We start from the raw sequence: 18,338 nt of genomic DNA on the forward strand, positions 1-18,338 counted from the left end.
CTCCCTCCCACTCTATCTGATGATAAATAGAAAAATATCCTCTGGTGAGGATTAAACACACACAAGAAACACAGGATTGTTTTTCAGCAAACGATCATCACTCCTTCCCAAGGGATCGGTGGTCCAGGCGATAATCCAGGATGGCAGGTTATCTGAAAGGCATTGACAGCGGCCTCAGGATGCATGAGGAAATCGCTGCACCCCACGTGCGCCTTCCTAATTACGTTTGGCTCCGAATAAGTGAAATGAATCCACCATTCCTATCGCTCACCTGCCAGCACTCAGGAAAGAGGGCCCTGTGCTGTTTGGGGGGAATGACCCATTTTAGATAATATGCAGAAAGAATGAATAATTAAGAGTTGGTAGAAATACAATCCCCCCCCCCCCCCCCCCCGCAAGAACCTTTGTAACAGTCTGTGGTTCTCTAAGTGGACAGAAAGAATATAGGAACCATAGCTGGGAAAACTCCGGTCTTTGATTTTCCTTGGCAAAGGCAACATTTGGGAAGGGCCTTCAGACCTGGACAGAGAATCCCCCACCCCAGCCGCCCAGTGAACGGGGTCATGTGCTCCCTGCCTGTCAAGTAGTAGGTGTCCAGTGATCCCCTTTTTCCTGCTCCCTTCTCTCTCCTCTTTCCCCCTCTCCCTCTGTCTCCCTTTCCCTCAAGGGCATCGGGCTGTCCGGAGTCAGTCGTACACGGGTTACAGTTCGCCTCCACCACTTACTAGCTCTGTGACCGGACGAGCCTCAGCTTCCTCATCTGTAGAGGGAGGCAAAGGCAGTACTGAGCCCACAGGTGACTGGGGATTAGCACAGGCAATGTCCGTGAAGCACTCAAGCGGGAGGTCATCTTTGCTCCTGTTGTCATGCCACCGCCCATGACGCTGAGATGCCATCTTTGTGGGGTGCACCCTGACTTCACAGCTTCTAAACTGTGAGAAAAGTGTGCCTTAGAAGAGATGAAACAAAGTGTATTACAACCAGGGAGGACCCTGGAGATCATGTCATCCTCTCTCTGTGTTAAATAGAGAAAGGAAACAGGGACCCAGAGAGATGAAGCGATGTGCCAGAGTCGTGTGCTGGCTCGGGCAGGAGCAGGTCTAGACCCGGGGGTGCCTGACTCCCGGTCCAGTGTGCTTTCTGGATCATATTACAGCGCCTGGGGGGAGGCCTGATGTCCAGGGTCTATTATTTATTATTATTTTAATCCTCACCCGAGGTTATTTTTCTCTTTATTTTCAGATAGAGTGGGAGGGAGAGAAAGGGAGAGAGAGAGAAACATTGACATGAGAGGGACACATGGGCTGGTTGCCTCCCGCACGACTCCAACCAGGGCCGGGGACGAACTGCAACCGAGGTACGTGCCCTTGGCTGGAATCGAACCCGCGACTCATTGGTCCACAGGCCGATGCTCTACCGCTGAGCCAAACTGGCCAGGGCTAGGGTCTATTTTTATTTCATTTTCTTAAAGGAACCTGTGTCTCTTCTTCATATCAAGAAAGAAGGGGCAGCTCCCAGAAGCGCGCCCGGCCCCTCAGGTTCTTTCCTGCCGTGAGGAGATAGCCAGAGAGGGACCTCCTGGGATGCCTGCAGGCTGGGTGCTGCCTGGGTTAGGTCTCCACGCCAGACGCTGGCTGCGCAGAAGTCAGGCACCTGTCACCTTTCCAGGCTGACTCTGGATGTTCCCACCACCATCCACCAGGATGGCCGGTTGCCCTGGCTCTGGCTGAGGACTTGGACAGGGCCTTGCGGAGAGCAGAGGCTTGTATCTAGCCTTGGGGGCCACTGACACCTGGGACAGCATTTGTCCAGGACTGTGGGCGGATGACGTCCCTTCCTACATGACCCTCTGGTATGGAGGGGACACAGCCAAAGCTTGACATGGAGGTTCTGCCTTTGTCTTTTAATTTTTTTTTTCTTTATTGATTTTAGAGAGGAAGGGAGCGGGAGAGAGAGATAGAAACGTCGATGAGAGAGAACATCGATTGCCACCTCCTGCATGCCCCCCACTGGGGATCGGGCCCACAACCTGGGCATGTGCCCTGACCAGGAATCGGGAATCAACTCTTGGTTCATGGGTTGGGGCTCAACCATTGAGCCACACCAGCCGGGCTGCCTTTGTCTTTTAAATATGGGTTTGTGGTGGAACGCCAGGACTCTTCTGCTGAGAAGAGCCAACTACCTGCTTTCTCGTGTGTGGTCTCGGCCCTCACCTGCCCACGTCCTCGTGTTCTCAGGGAAGGCTGCCCGCGTGGCCCGCTAACCCCCCCTCTCCCCGGGCACTTGCCCTGTTTTTCACTGACAGTTTCCGAGGAGGCCTGGATGTGACCCACGGACAGACGGGGGTGGAGTCGGTGTACACGATATTTCGGGACAGGGAGATCATGTTTCATGTCTCCACAAAGCTGCCGTTTACTGAGGGAGACGCCCAGCAGGTAACCTGGGGAAGGGGGGGTCTGGGAGCCCGGGGCATGCGAGGTGAGAGCCTGCTTCTGGTCCCATTACCTGAGGGACTGCCACCCCCCGACAAGAGGCCAGTTGTTCAGCTGTGTTCTTCTCATCAAAGCCTGTTCTGTGGCGTTATCTCGCCGAGGCCGCCCGTCAGTGCTGCTGACGTGGGGCAGGACACAGGGCCGGTGGCTCTCCCTTTGACCAGGGCAGCGGCAGCTCGGCCTGGTTAAAAGACTGTTTCCCACCTGACTGGGGCCGAGCTGGGAGCAGAGCCCGACTGCCCAATCACGTAGGGTGGAGGCTCTGCCCTTCGTGGTATGTGATTCCGGGCAAGCAGTTAAGCTGGTGGCCTCATTTTTCTCATCTGTAAAATGGGGATAGCACCACGTACGTCGGAGCATTGCTGTGGGGATCCCGTACAGTTCTGCACGGAGGGCTCAGTGTGACGCAGGCCTGTGGCAGGCTTCCTCCCTAACAGCTGGTCAGTATCCAGGCTGCTAGGCTCTCGCCCCCTCCCGCCCCGGCCGAGTCAAGCTGGTCAAGCCCCCACGGCCCGGTTCCTGTCTCACAGCCTCTCTCAGCTCAGCTGCCCGGGCAGAGTGCAGCTCTTCCCCCACCCAGGGAAGCCCGGATGAGCCCTCCGCGGCCAGGGTTTTCCCGCTCACCCCCCATTCCCTGCATCTGATAGCTGCGCGCCCCCGGGGGGCCTGGATTTTTTTCTCATTGAGCCCCGAAACCAAGCGCTGGTCCCTGGCTGTCCCACTCTTGCACCTTTTCGTCGGTAGGGAGAGAAGAAGGAAGGTAGGCCTTTCGCCAGACGCTGACCCACCAGACACTGACCACCCGCTTCTGAGCAGGGAGCTGGGGAGGGAGCACAGATGTCATGTTGTAAACATAGTGCTTGGCTTCTTTGGAAAAAAGAGGAAATTGGCAAATGAGACTGTGATTTGGCTCTAAAATAACTACTGAATGTTCCGGAGACAAATGGGAGCAGTATTCCTTTGTGTCCAAGTAGGTTTTCTCTGTCTTTCACCTTCAGGCCCTGGCCCCTCCGCCGCTCCGCCGCACCCCGCTGTGGCTGAGGGAGGGGCCGGGCTCTCTGTCAGGCTCCCCTGTGTTCAGTGGGAAGCATGGGGAGACAGGCTGTTGGCAGGTACTGACTAAACATTCCTTTTCTCTTCCCAAGAAATGGGATGATGTGCATAGAATAAGTGAGATAATTTGTGAAAAAGTGCCCAGCACCAGGCTCCATATATAACAGGTGCTCTGTGAGCAAGAAGCTCAGAGTGAAGCATGGGGCCTGCATACAGTAGGTGCTTAATAAAGGAGCAATGCCTGGGTGTACCTCACCAGGACTTGGTGTGCAGGAGGGCCTTAACATTTGGAACCATGCGTGTGAAGGCCCAGCATGGCTCCTGCCACACGGTAGGTGCTTGGTGACTGAGGTCACCTGTGAAGACACCTGGCACAGTTTGGGGTATTGAATCGGGGTTGGATCCCCCCACCCCCCTGTGACGTCTGCCAAGCCATGTGGCCCATGTGTCTCTGAGCATGGCTCTTCTCCCCTTTGGCATAGAATGATCTGGCCCCTCATCCCTGCTCATCCACATTTCCATCCGGAGTCCCCGCCCATCTTCTCTTCCAGGAAGCCTGCTCAGATTCCCATCAGGCCTCAGACGTTGCCCCTTCCCTGCCCCCGGCCCCCCAGTGTCAGGCATTTAGCACTTGCTGGCTGGGGGCTTTGTTCCTGCTCTCAGGTCGCCTCACCTGTGTTTATGTTTCTCCTGGATTAGTGACAGGCTCCACCAGGGCAAAACCTGGGCCTCTACTTTTACCTCTTCTCCCCGAGTCAGGGCTCTGCGCACCGCGGAGCTCAGGGAGATGCCTGCCAGCCCCTACCTAACAACTTGGGCAGCTTCCCCATTTCCCCCCTTGTGGATGGCTTCTAAAAGTTAAAATGAAAAACTCCCTGGAGAGCGAGGCCTCCGAGTTCCAGGGTGTATGTATAAAGATAGAATAATGAGGAATTTCCTGTATAGATCTGTGCTGCTTTCAGGATGTTCCCGACCGGCTCTTAACAATGGGACCCTTTTTGTTTAGCTCCAGAGAAAGAGACACATTGGGAATGACATTGTGGCCATCATCTTCCAAGAAGAAAACACACCGTTTGTCCCAGATATGATTGCCTCCAACTTTTTACATGCCTACATCGTGGTGCAGGCTGAGAGGCCGGGCACAGACGCTCCGGCCTACAAGGTAAGGAGAACGTCTGCTCGGAGGAAGCAGCGACCCAGACACCTCCCCTACTCTGCGGATTCAGTGATGCCAGGGAACACCAGCTCGCACTGGTTCCTGCTGTTCTCCCAGGCGTCACTCTTAGCTTTGGTGTGACTGATTTCCCGCGGCTCTCAGGTTTCTGGGATTTGGGGACTAGACCGGCTGTGGAGAGCACCCCCTGAGGTCATCTCCTCCATCTAGTTCCCTCCAGGCTCAATAGCATCGAACGCAGGGGTTGAGGAGCCCGGGTGCTCCCATTGGTAAGGCCATTTGCTAGAGTGAGGCGGAGCCAGAGGGGAGAAAGGAAAAGCAGAGAGGACTGTCAGGAAAGGGAAAGGAAGGAGGCTGGGAATGAAGGAAAGAAAGAAAAAGAGGTGTTTATGGTAAGTAGGGTGGACAGCAAGGGCCTAGTAGACCCCAGCCGACACTCTGACCGCTGAGCCAAACTGGCCAGGACTTTTTTTTTCTTTATTGATATTAGAGAGAGAGAGAGAGAGAGAGAGAGAGAGAGAGAGAGAGAAATATCAAAGAGAGAGAACATCAATTGGCTGCCTCCTGCATGCTCCCACTGGGGATCAGGCTCACAACCTGGGCATGTGCCCTGACCGGGAATTGAACCAGCAACCTTTCGGTGCATGGATTGACGCTCAACCACTGAGCCACACTGGCCGGGTTGATGTTATATAATTATTATATTGGTACAAAGCCAGATAGATATATTAAGTGCAAAATTCACACCAACTTTAGATCCAAGTATGAGTCTTCACAAAAAAACACCCCACACTCTCTCCTGTTGAGGAGAGCTGCCTTCTTGCCATGAACATTCATGTGCATGTTCTCTGTCACTGAGCAGTGTTAGCTGAAAGGTTAGAGAAGCCACGCTTTGGCCATCTCCTTGAGGGCTACGGGCTCGGGCTCACCTGCTTTGGCAGAAATGGGCGTTCACTTCCAAGGGCTGCTGGTGGAAGCAGGTCTGATTCATTCCCTGCCCGCTGTGTGCCAGGGGCGGGGCACATGGAGGGATGCTCAGAACCCGCCCTCAGGGAGGAGGAAGAGCCAGTGAGTGCGTGCAGCCCCTGGGCCGCTCCAGCAGCCAGCAGAGGCTGAGACTCCTGGTCAGGACCCCAGGGGAAGCCGGGGGAGGGAGGCTTCCAGGCCCGGCCCGGCAATCGCGTACATGTGTGTGGCTTGTCTGCTAGGCCTCTGCTGGCAGAGTGGAGCCTCCTGTGGACGTTGAGTATTTGCTTTTGGTTTTTGATTGGAAATGGAGCTCAGCTAACTGGCTTCTCCACTTTCCCAAGAACTTAGCAGCAATACAGAGAAAAATCTGAGGTCCAACTTGACCAGGTCTTCCCAGCCACAGGCTGTGGTCCAGGTAAAAGTACTTCGTTCAGAGAGGTGGTGAGAATCAGAGAAGCAGGGAAGTAGGACTCAGGGGCAGAGCTGGGCTGTCCCTGGGGTGTGGGACACTGTGCTTCCTGTCAGGAAACATCGAGGTTGGAAGGCGAGGCCTGTGAATGGGGCCAGGGAGGGAGACCAGCCTCCCAAGGTGCTCCCCAAACCTCTGTTCACCCACACCCCAGGCGAGCCTCAGGTGATGAGCGGACGGAGGGGGACCTGGTTAGATCCCTCGGGGTCCAGGGTGGAATGAGACCTTAGCTGACCCTTGCAGGCTTAGGGGCTACAGAAAAGGAGGGCGAGTGAGGTTTCCCCAGGGGCTCAGCAGTGCCCCCGGAGGCCCCCACGGGGAGGACAAACAACAGGAAAGAAGAGGAAGGGAGGGATGGGATGGGAACCTGCGGAAAAGGTTCCTGATCTCAAGTCCCGGGAGCCTGGGGTTCTGGTCCCGAGCCTGCCTCTGCCGGCTGTGTGACTTCGGGCCAGTTCCTTCTCCCCCTGGGCCTCTGATTCTGTCTGTGAAACGAGGAAGTTGAACTGGACGACCTCAGAGTTCCCTCCAGCCCTGATGTGCTCCGAAGGGGCAGGAGGGAGAGTTGAGAAACAGGTGTGTGTGTGTGTGTGTGTGTGTGTGTGTGTGTGTGTGTGATGGATTAAGAAATGGTTTGGGGGACTCTATAGTATGTCAGGTGTCCTTTACTAGGTGCATATTAGTAGGGGAAGTAAAAGGAAGTAAAAGGAAGAAAAGGGTGACAATGGTTACGTCTCTGCAGGTGCTGGCTCCATGCCAGGCGCTGAGTAGGCCCTTAGAGAGTCTTCTTGAATCCTCACAGGCCCCTGGCCAGGCAGGGCCTCTTACTAGCCCTGTTTTACAGGGCGGGGGTGGTGGGAATCAAGGCAGAGGGTTTAAACCGCTTCGGACCTGGAGTCCCCCTTGTCCAGGCTGCCGGGCGGCAGCACGGAGCCGTGGGAGCAGGTGAGGTGGCGGCCGGGCTGGGGTGTCACGAAATGTCCCAGTGGACTGATCTCCAGGCTGGAAGGCAGTTCCAGCGGAGCCATCGCCGGGCTCCCTCCTCTCCCTGCCTGAGGCCACCTGTCCCCAAAGCCCTGTGCCAGTCTCAGGAGTCTCACGTGAAGCGGATCATGGGAGGGGTCCGGGCTGGGCGCCCCTTCCCCTCACTGCTGATGCATGGCCCGGCGGTTCTCCGGGACTCCAGGGCACCCTGGGGGGGTCTTTGAGTCTGCACCCTGCGAGGTGCCTGCCTGCTGGTGCACCCTCCTCACACTCCCCAGGCCGCCTTTCGCTTTCCAGCCTTGCGGTGTCTCCCCAGAGCACCCTGCTGCCCGAGCCCTGCCGGCCGCGCTGAATTTAGAAAACGGGAAGGTGGGGCCCTGCAGAGGCAGCTTCTGCTTTCAGCCCAGCAACCCAACCGTCCCCCAGAGGAGGAAGGGACAAAGGCCCAGCGCTCTGTCGGAAAGGGGTCAGGACAGGGAACACAATGCGGGCGGAGAGTGAATGGCTATCACAAGGAAGGATCCGTCCCCTTGTGGCTGCTGCCGTGGTCGTGTCTGTCTGGGACACCTGGTGGATTTAAAACATATATGAAGCCATTTACCCAGCCGGCGCAGACCGCTCTGATGCAGGCCTGGGAGGGGGGTGTCCAGGTGGGAAGAGGGGAGGGCTGGGCCTGGCCTCTGGCCTTGTCCGTCTGCAGCCTGTCAGGGGCCTGCCCACCACCCCCTCCTCAGATTCTGGCTCTACGGGTGGAATTCTTTTTTTTTTTTTTTTTTTTTTTTATATCCTCACCAGAGGATATTTTTCTGTTTCTCTTCAGATAGAGTGGGAGGGAGGGAGGGAGAGAGAGAAACATCGATGTGAGAGAGACACATCGATTGGTTCTCTCCTGCACGACCCTGACCAGGGCTGGGACCGAACCACAATCAATATGTGTGCCCTTGACTGGAACTGAACCCACGGCTCATTGGTCCGCGGGCTGACACTCTCACCACTGAGCCAAACTGGCCAGGGCAGTGGGCGGGATTCCTGACTTGTGCCGTGGACACATGGCGGGTGGTGGTGGGGACTGTTTGGCGGCTGGAGCCAGCCAGCAATCACATCAGCCTGCTAGATCCTGGTTCCTGACTGTGGTCACTGCAGCTCGGCCTGCAGACAGCTTCGAGCTTGGGGAGAGCGAGCCTGGAGCTTGGCATTGACCCGCCCTCTCCTGCTCCCTTCCCCGCAGACCCAGGCAGGGCCTTTCCTTGGCCTGGCTCCGAGCTGCCTGCTCACCGGTCCGCCGACTCTCAGCATCTGCCCTACTTCACAGGCTAGGCGCTGGCGGGGTGCCAGGGCCAGGCTCCCGCCAGCAGCTGCCCGCCTGGGGAAGGGAGAGGGCAGGGTCTCCAGAGAGGCCTGCAGTCTCCTGGGCCGAGAACGGGTGAAGCCAGGGCGTCTGCGTGCAGGGGAGATGGAGGTGTGGGGCCTGTCCTGAGCCTGGGAGACCCCCTGCAGAACATCTTGGTGCTCTCACCCCATTAATTCAGGCCTCGCCAGGCTGGCCAGAGGTGCACACCCACCCTGAGCCTGGTGCGCCCCCTGCAGGGCACAGCATACCTGATGTCCTCCACCCCCAATACCCAGCCTGGGCCCTGCACGGTGAGTTCAGGCTTCGCCCAGACTGACTGACCCTGTGCGTGGGGGCAGGGTTTCCGAACACTGGAGAGCCCGCTGCACAGAAACTCTCAGGAGCATTTAACAGCTGCAGCTCCCGGGCTCGGCCTCAGCACTGCTGGTTCAGTAGTCCGGGGTGGAGCCCTCCATCGGTATCTATTGTCTAAACACTTGAGGTACGGCCAGGTTTGGGCGTCAGTGCTGTGGGAAGAACCCCAGAGCAGGGTCTGGATTCTCTTCATCTCTGTGGCTTGTCACCCGTGTGCCTTTGAGGGGTCACTTCACGTCTCTGAGCACGTTTCCTCCTCAGTGAGACAGGACGAGTAGTTCTCACCACGCCGTGTCCGGAGGCTCCGCTTCCCAGCCCAGCGCGGTCTTGGGATGAGACCTCCCGAGCACTCGCACTGTATTGGAGTTAGGGTCCCAGCGGCTCCTCAGCCCTGACCAGTCATCTTGCCAGCCTAGCTCCTGGCCTCCAGCCGCGCGGACGAGAGCACGCGGGTGGTCCCACGCCATCCAGCCCCACCTCTGGGAACTCTGTGGTGCTGGCGATGCTTGGGGGTGGGGGGGGGAGAAGAGGAGGAGCTCTGCCGTGGGACGTGGGGTCCCCTAGGGCCACAGCACAGCACGTGCGGAGTGTGTTAGCTTGGCTCATGCCTCCTGGCCCACACTGAGCTCTGTTTCAGGTCTCAGTCACTGCGCGGGAGGACGTGCCTGCCTTCGGCCCACCTCTGCCCAGCCCCCCTGTTTTCCAGAAGGTAAGACACTCTCCTTCCTGCTCCTCTCATATCCGAGACTCTGGAGTCCCTACTGAATGGCGGTGCGTGGAGGGGGCTGACTTTGGGCTGGGAACGTGAACAGGGCCTTTATTCAGCAGAGCTGGGGGATCCCCTTCCTTGGGATCTCTCCCCACCAAGCACAGGGTCTCCTGTCAGGGTGCTTGAATTTCTGCTAAAAGAAGCATTTGTATACCATGTTGTGATCCCAGGCGCCTTGGGCAAAAGTCAGCTTCAGTCATGGAAATGGCACTGTGGGTATGGAGGGTTGATTTCCCAGGACCAGGGAAGCTGGTGTCCATGTTGGCATCGTAGCAGGGGGACCCGGCCTGGCTAGAACTGATCAAATGTCAGAAGAGACTTTCCAGGGTGCTCCCAGATGCCCTGTGCTGCCTACCCATGCCGAGGCTGGGAGAGTCCCTGGGTCCTTGTCTGTTCCAGGGCCCGGAGTTCAGGGAGTTTCTGCTCACCAAGCTCACCAACGCGGAGAACGCTTGCTGCAAGTCAGACAAGTTTGCGAAGCTGGAGGTGAGAGCGTGGTTTCTGATGGTCTTCCGTCTGCCCCGTGAGCCAGCCTCGGCCGGGGGTCTGCTCCTGGGGCTGTTCAAGGCGGGCAGCGTGGTCTTGGCCCCTCTGAGTCATCAGTCCTGTGTTGATACAGTAACTCTTCTGGTGGAAACTACATCCAAACTTCAGGTCTAGTCAACTAGTCACCAATCATTTATTGAGCACCTACTGTGTGCCAGGCTCCATTCTGTTTCCTGGGACACGGGAATAAGTGAGACTCAGTTTCTGACCTTGTAGAGCTCACAGGCTGGTGGGGGGCCATTACTAGACAGGTATGATACAGTTTGCCAGCACTGAGCTGTGACGGAGGCCAGCATAGGGGCTGGGACTTGGGATAGTGACTGCCTCTGCCTATGGGGGACTTGGGTGTGTTCAAGGAAGGCTTCTTGGAGGAGGCTACCCTTCAGCTGCTGAATCTGGATATCTGGTGAACCTTTTGCCGGGAGAAAGGAGAGGGGAGGGTTATTCCATGGGAAACAGCATGAGCAGACGAATCAGCAGAATCAGAGCGTGACTTTGTGAGGGAGTCGCAGCGGGTTCGCTGTGGCCTGAGAGAAGGACTCGTGGGGGATGGAACGGTGGGGACTCAGCTGGAGACTTTGGCTGGGTCATATAAAGAAGGGCTTGGAGCTAGAGGTGATGGGCCCTATTAAGGGCTGGGGCAGCATAGTGATGTTTGATTTGCATATTAGATGATGACTGTCAGTGGTGGGGAAGGTAGATTGAAAGGGAGGAGGGCAGGAGGAGTGGCCAGTTAGAAGCTATTACAGGAGTTCAAGACAGACGATGGCAACTTGCTTATACCAGGTACAGGTCATCTGGGAAGACCTGATGGACTTCTGTGTTAAGGGGGGGAGTGGAATTGTGGGGTGGCTCTCAGGCCTTTAGCTTGGGCTCTTTGCTGACATGGGGATCACTGGGAGATGAGCTTTGTCAGGACCTGCTGGTCTGGAGGTGCCTGCAAAGGCGGGGTTGCTGGAAGGGCTTGGCCTGGTCTGGGTGAATGGCGCCCCCTGGAGGTTGTATGTATAGCTCTGGAGGAACATCTGGATGGAGAGGCAGCAGGCAGTTGGGTCCATGGATGTGGAGCTTGGGGTGGAGATCTGGACCGGGAGTCAGCAGGTGGACTGGGAGGGTGGGATGGCACAGGGAGAAGGAGCAGAGGGAAGAGAGCAGAGGGCTGGGCGTGGAGCCGTAGTGTCAATGACGACATTGGTGAGCGCGGCGCCCAGCCTGCCCTTAGGTCCCTGCTGTCCCCAGTATGCAGTTGGCCCTCAGCCAGGTGCCTGGAGCCCCCAGAAAGAGGGCGCATCTGTGCTCCCCGTACCAGCTCCACAACCCTCTTCCCTTCCAGGACCGGACGAGGGCTGCCCTCTTGGACAACCTGCACGATGAGCTCCATGCCCACACACAGGCCATGCTGGGACTGGGCCCAGAAGAGGACAAGTTCGAGAATGGGGGCCACGGAGGATTCCTGGAGTCTTTTAAGGTACGGGCACAAGAGTGGCTGAGGATTGCTGCGGCAGGGAGGGTCAGGACAAACAAGGGAAGAGGTCCACGGTCCACACGATCCGGACCCAGAGCCGAGACCAGCCAGGTGTGGCGGGACCAGCAGGGCAGCGCAGGTGTTGCAGGGGCATCAGCAGTGTGAGGGTTGGACAGCCTGCAGTCTGCACATTCTTCCTTGATCTGGATCATCCCCTCCTGGCCCGGAGTCTGACAAGCAGGGACAGGGGACGTTAGCCGAGAGGAGCCAGTGCAAACCAGGAACATAACTGTTCCCATCTGCCTGCTGCTGCGGTCAGGCGCCCAGGGCAGAATGGCAGGAACACGGAGGCACGTCTTGGGGGTCTTCAGCAGCTGGTGTGGGGTACTGCCAAGGACCTTTCCCAGCTGGCAGGGCACTGGCAGACCTGGCCAGGGCCATGGTGATGGAGTTATAGGCAAGGCCCCATGGACTTTGCAAAGGGAAGAACTTTCTAACCAGCACGAGCTGCTAAAATAAGTAGTGAGCTCCCTGTCCCCGAAGTGTTCAAGTGGAGCAGGGACAGCCACTCAGCTGGCATGCATAAGGAAGGTTCGTTGTCACATGCTTGTCAAGTGCTTGTTGGTCCCCAGAGCACTGACATCCAGCATCTGAGCTGAGCCTGGTGGTGGTGATTTCCACTCACACTCCTGGGGGAGGATGAGAGACCACAGCCCTGCTCAAAACCTTACCCCACGAAGAGGCGAAGGCTTGTTTCAAACCCAGGTTTTCTGGCTCTTCGGTCAGTGTGCTGCTGAATTGCCCATGGCAGAACGATTTCTAAAGCTACCATTCTGGGGACAGTATAGGGGGTTAGGGTTCGACTAGGTTAGAATCCCAGCTGCGTGATCCTGGGCACTGGTCTTTAAAGTCTCTGCGCTACAATTTTCTCATCCACAACACGGGGATGATCAATACGACCTGTGTGGTGGAGTTGTTGGGAGAATTCATCGAACTAGTCCAGAATAGGTCACCTGACCTGGAATACAGTAAATGCCCACTGAAAGTGTGAGCTGTTCTTTTTTTTTTTTATCCTTACCTGAGGATATTTTTCCATTTTTTGTACAGATAGAGTGGGAGGGAGAGAGAGGAAGGGAGAGAGAGAGAGAAACATCGACGTGAAGAGACACATCGAGTGGCTGCCACCCGCACGACCAACCAGGGCCGGGGACAAACTGCAACCGAAGTACGTGCCCTTAGCGGGAACCGAACCCGGGTCTCTCCGGACTGCAGGCCGATGCTTTAACCGCTGAGCCAAACTGGCCAGGGTGTGTGAGCTGTTCTTATTGTCCTGCAAAGTGAAAGCTTAATGCACATGATCCCCTCCAAGGCCTCCCAGCTGCCCTCTGTGCCCTGTGCGTGAGGCTATCATTATGGGTATAATAACTGTGGTATAGGAATGTATGCCCAATTTTAATAATTGAGTGTAATTGTACATGTGAGGAAACAGAGACTGAATAATTTGTCCCAAGTCGCCCAGCAGATATAGGAGTTGTGCATGTGGCTGCCGGATTCCACAGCCTGTGTTCCTAATGGCCACATGACACTGCTCCGGGTTCCAACTCAATTAAGATTCCACCCCCGCCCCCGCCTGGCCCAGGCAAGCCTGGGGTCTGTCCCTCGCTGCCAGGCTGGAGGGCAGAGCTCAGGGCAGGGCCCTGCTGGCCCCACGGGCCAGCTGCCGAGATTCCTCACGAGGGTGCGGGTAGGAGCCGAGCTGCTTGTCCAGGCTAGTGGGAGGTTCCTGGGGCATCTGCTTCGGTCCTGATGGACGGGGGCCGCCAGGGTGAAATGGGAGAAATTGAGAGATCAAGAGAAAGGAGGATGGGAAAGAAGAGGAACGGGGGAGGAGAGGGAGCCAGGTCATCTTGCCCAGCAGAGGGAGGGGTGGATGTGAGACCAGGTAAATAGGACACCTCTGCAGGCTGGCCCCACATCACAGCAGACGCTCCCAGGTCCCCTGGAAAATGTGGTGTGTATGTGACCTGAGCCGCAGTTGACTGCAGACATTTAAGGAAGCGTTTGTTGCTCTCCGTTTTGTGGGTTCTCTCTGTATTTTGGAGTTAACAATTGTTTCGTTCAATTAACAATTGTTTCAAATATTTTTATAACCTAGAGAAGCTGGTAGGCTGTGGGCACTGTGCCCACGGTGCCCAGTGGACAGAACGGCCCAGCAGCTACCCACAGGTTCGGGTCCAAAGGAGCGTGACCCGAGGCCGTTTCCCGCCCCCTGCCTCTGGAGGCTCTGACAACGGGTTCCCAAGAGAGGGAGACGCTTCGAGACTCTGTCATTCTGTGTTTAGTCCAGTAATCCAGGGAATTTTTCTTATTTGCCCTAAATCCTTCCAACTGGAAGCTGAAGACACACCTACATTCTGCTTCCACGCCTCTGTCCAAGGTGGCCCTGCGTAGGTTTTATCTCCTTCCTGCCGGACTTCTGTTTCACCGGCACATGGTCACAGGACTGAGAAGTCCCAGGGCTAACAGCGGTCTCAGCCGTCCGTGCCTACCTCCGACTGTGCCCCCCGCTCCCCGGCATATCCGCGCCAGCTCGCTGGCTGTCCGTTTAAGCGTTTCTTCCACGAGACACAGCACAGTTGGCTTGGGGACGCCTAGAGCGGCTTCTGTGGTGCTTGGAGATAATCTCAGGAATCTTCCAGCCCGACGCACACTTTGAAATTTTGTATTTTTCCTTAGCAGATAATATAAAAAAATGTATCTCCAATCAGAGAGACTAACTTTCGCAGTGAGGCGCACAACGGAAGGACACGAGTAAGTCAGCAGGTTGCAAATGCCGCCGGGGGCCACCGGTGTTGGGGTCTGTGGGCGTTTCCGTGGAGCCTTGCAGGAACCGTTGTCTTTGTAAAGGGGCGGGTAGCACTCACATTTGAAAATATTGATCTCCAGACTGTTGTTCTCCAGTGCCATCCTCAGCCACCGCCAGCTGTTGACGTTTAGTGGGTCCCTAATGAGATGACAAGAAAAGGTGATGCCTCTGGATGTATCAACATATGTACAGAGAGCACGTGTGAGCCACATTTGAGAGGCCCTGAGCTAGCCCGACCTTCTGCTGAATTCATCGTGTAGAAGTGGGAATAGAGGGGCCTGGGAGAAGGTCACTCACCGGCCCCAGAACTGGAACCGCCAAGAGCAGGGAGTTAACGGGACTTTTGTCCAGCCCTTGAGGGACTGTGGTGGTTAATGCACTGGTCTGCGCTGACCCCTAGTGGCCAAAGAGGGGCACTGCCTGCAGATAGCTCAGGCCAAGGACCCTCAGGCTGGGGCAGCGCATGGGTGGGAGCCTGGTGGGTCTGAAAGGAGATGTGGAGAGAGATTTCCTTCTCCCACCAGCCCCCCTCCTTTATTTGTGCTGTTCGTGGGGCAGAAGACCCCGTTTTGTACCTCAGGGTACTTCCTGGTTAGCGGCTATCCCAGCCGGCAAGAAATGAGCATCTTTCTCCCAAGGGCCCCTGCCTCTGTTGCCTACTTGGTGCAGGAAGGCATGCATCCCCCTTAGTGGTCATCCTTGTGCATTGGGTCCCTCAAACTGAATTTGTTAGATTAAAATAACTCGGAAAACCCCTTAGTGAAGAAGCGAGGTCTGTGGTCAGCCCAGAGGTGACATGCTCCCTTTATGACAGCAGCTGGCGCTCTGACCCCAGCTGAGGTGATGTGAGGTAAGCAGACCATGAGAAAGTGACTCCATCCCTCTTTTACTCCCCTCCCCCCGGAGGTAAGCTGTGAGGTGTGCCGAGGGCTGGGAAACCTTGGTGACTGAGGTTGGGGGTAGAACCAGAGATGAGTAGCTGGGAGGAGAGCAGACTCTGAGGACAGATGGGACAGTTGTGCGAAGTTTGGAACAGACTCGTCTGCGATGCCGCCATCCCGAAGTGGTAAGATTGCAGCTCAGTGCACCGAAGACCTTTTCAAGGGCCAGGCCGTTCCCGCCCCTCGGTGCAAGCAGAGAGGACACACCGCGGCCTGGAGGTGCAGGGCCTGAGTGCCAGAGGGGCCGATGGTGCCTGGAGACCGCCTGCTGCCCAGGCGAAGACTCCACGTGCCTGTCTTCGCTCCTGCCGCCCTCTTCCCACGCCGCCGCCCTCCGTTCTCGTCTCCACCCCGCACCAGACCCTGCTGCCGACTTGAGAGGCCAGTGCGCCCAACGGTGTCAGATTGAAATGTGAAGTACCTTAGACCGTGCCACCGGGTGATTTGGTCCACATCAAGCACTGTCTTAGGGTTTCGAGGTGCCCGTCATCTCTTTTGCCATCCCTAAGAGTGGGGAGGAGAGATGGCCTTGAGCAAGCAGGTATCACGCCAGGGATCTGTCAGACATCCTGCCCACGGACCATCACCACGTGCAGGTGACGAGACTGCGTCTCAGACGGGCTCACACACCGTGCTGGGAAGAACCAGGATTCAGACGCTGCACACCCCTGGCAGCCACCAGGTCCTCAGACGTCTCACTGACCCGACAGCACCAAGGGCCTTGGAGGAGGCGATTCCTCCCTCACATCAGCTTCTGTTTTTTTTCCCTTTATTGACTTTTAGAGATTTTTAGGGAGGAGAGAGAGATAGAAAATCGATGAGAGAGAACATCGACTGGTCACCTCCTGCATGTCCCCCCACTGGGGATTTGGCCCACAACCTGGGCATGTGTCCTGACCGGGAATTGAACCGGTGACCTCTTGGTGCATGGGTCGACGCTCAACCACTGAGCCACACCAGCTGGGCTGTTTTCTTGTTTTTGAAGAGAGGCTGAAACCCCTTGGTTTTTCATCACCCTCAGGCCGCCAAACAGTTGAATTGTGTCTTCAGTCTGGACACAGTTTGGGATACTGGGCCCCTTTCATCTGGAGCCTAGAGTCTTGGTTCCCTCTCTTACCTGTGGTGTGACCTTGGGCAGGCCTTACCTTTCCGGACCTTTCTCTCAGCGTCTGTCCTCCCTGCAGCTCGGAGTTGATGGATTCATAAGGTCATGTGTGTGAAGCTCAGTAGACCAGATACCGTCCCACAGGACTCATCATGCACATGTCATCTTTGCTGGAAGGGGACAGTGAGCACGCATCGGAACACGCATGATTCATTGACGTGTCATCGTTGATGACGGTAGTGGTGGTGGCACACACAAGGGCACCGGCGGAATGTAGTGATGCCCGGCTTGATGGAGCACTTGACTCGTTTAGAGAAACTGGCTATTACCCAGGGACGCATCAGAGTGGCGCCACACCTTCCGTGCCCTCGGCTTTCCACGGGGCATGTGACTTAGTGATCTTTGGGTGGTGGAATGAATAGAACGTGCTGGCTGTTCAGCCACGTTGCCGGGGACCGTTGCTAGGCGACTGTCTTCTGTGGTCTAGAAAGAGAGAGAGTTGATGTCCCTCAAGGGGGTGTGATTGGCTCACACAGGCCAGGCCAGATGAGTGACATCAGGGGGACAAGGCCCACGGGCTCCTGCCTCATTCTAGAGGAGCCCGCCTCCAGGGCCGTCATACTTATGGGCAGCCTCCTTCCCCAATCAGCTTCCCCCCTCAGGAGAGAAAGGCGGGCAGGATGTGGTCCTCGCCTTTCCTGGGCTTGGAGAATTCCTGCCTAGGGAGAGCTTCAGGGGGACCTGCTGCTGGGGTTGGGGACAGCATTCCTGCTGATTTCTTGGGACTGCGTTTCCATAGGCTGAGCTCTCCCCTCGGTGGTCGGGGTGGGGGGGGGGGCAGGGCAGCCGTTCCGCACGTGGACGCAGGAAGAGCGTAAGCAGAAGTGTTTGTTCATGTGTGGGCATGACCGGGTGAGGATGGAGCACTGCCTTTCTGAAGCTGAGGCTCCGAGTGCTCCCTACCTCAGCGGGCTCTCGCAATGAGGACGATCCATCAGCTCGCTTAACCAGAAGGCCCCTGTGCCTCCTGGCTCCCTGTAGTCATTGCAGGCGGGTCCTTCCCCTGTCGCCTCTGGCATCCCCATCTGGTCAGCCTCACCCGCGGGCTCCATCCCTCACAGTCCCAAGGTGGCTGCTGCGGTTCTAGGTGCGGACATGTCACATTGCGTTTGGGAATCATTGAGGACACCCTTCCTCAGAGCCCCCAGATGTCCCTTCCTGTTCCAGTGGCAAGGGGAAGGATTATGGGACGGCCTTAGGTGGTCATGATTTAGTCCTGTGGAGGAAGAGGGGACCTTGGACCAGGCTCTGCCAGCAAGGACCATGGCGGGGTTGCCCTTGTATGGGAGCAACTGACAGCATTTGCATCCGTGAGCTTTTGCTTGTGTCTCTGAGGCCCTGGGGCCTGGACAGCGCTTCAGCACAGCGGGAGCACCCACCGCCCCTGGGCCTTTCGGCGTTGTTGCCCGAATTTCAGGAATGTCTTGTTTCCCCTACACTCCTTGGAGGCAGGGACCGCGTCTTGCTTCTCTGACTGCCCTCCTGCCATTCTCCCAGTGTCTGGCACAGTGCTGGGCACGCAGGGAGCACATGGCAGTGCTTTTCATGAACGAGAAGAGTAGCCATGTGCATTGGGTACTTACGAGGTGCTGGGCTCGCTGCTAAAGCTCAGTGTGTGGCTGCCTGGCCGCGTAGCTGAGACTGAAGTTCCTGGGCAGACACTGGCCTTCCTAGAGCTGGGTCACCTTGGAAGGCCTTCAGAGCCAGGGAACCGTCCACATGGCGGGTGGACTCCTCTAG

General features: G+C 56.8%; 1 protein-coding gene across 2 annotated transcripts in view; it reads left to right on the top strand.

Annotated features, from left to right (window-relative positions):
* RAP1GAP2 (RAP1 GTPase activating protein 2) overlaps positions 1 to 18,338 on the top strand; it is a 191,076-nt gene that overhangs the window by 156,722 nt on the left and 16,016 nt on the right. For both annotated transcript variants that reach the window (XM_036269199.1, XM_036269201.1), the window contains 5 exons: positions 2,306 to 2,435; positions 4,552 to 4,707; positions 9,484 to 9,555; positions 10,015 to 10,101; positions 11,495 to 11,629. In XM_036269199.1, coding sequence (XP_036125092.1) covers positions 2,306 to 2,435; positions 4,552 to 4,707; positions 9,484 to 9,555; positions 10,015 to 10,101; positions 11,495 to 11,629 — 580 coding nt within the window. The remainder of the gene's footprint in view (positions 1 to 2,305; positions 2,436 to 4,551; positions 4,708 to 9,483; positions 9,556 to 10,014; positions 10,102 to 11,494; positions 11,630 to 18,338) is intronic.

The sequence above is a fragment of the Molossus molossus genome, unplaced genomic scaffold, assembly GCF_014108415.1.
Source record: "Molossus molossus isolate mMolMol1 unplaced genomic scaffold, mMolMol1.p scaffold_m16_p_19, whole genome shotgun sequence".
Classification (NCBI taxonomy): domain Eukaryota; kingdom Metazoa; phylum Chordata; class Mammalia; order Chiroptera; family Molossidae; genus Molossus; species Molossus molossus.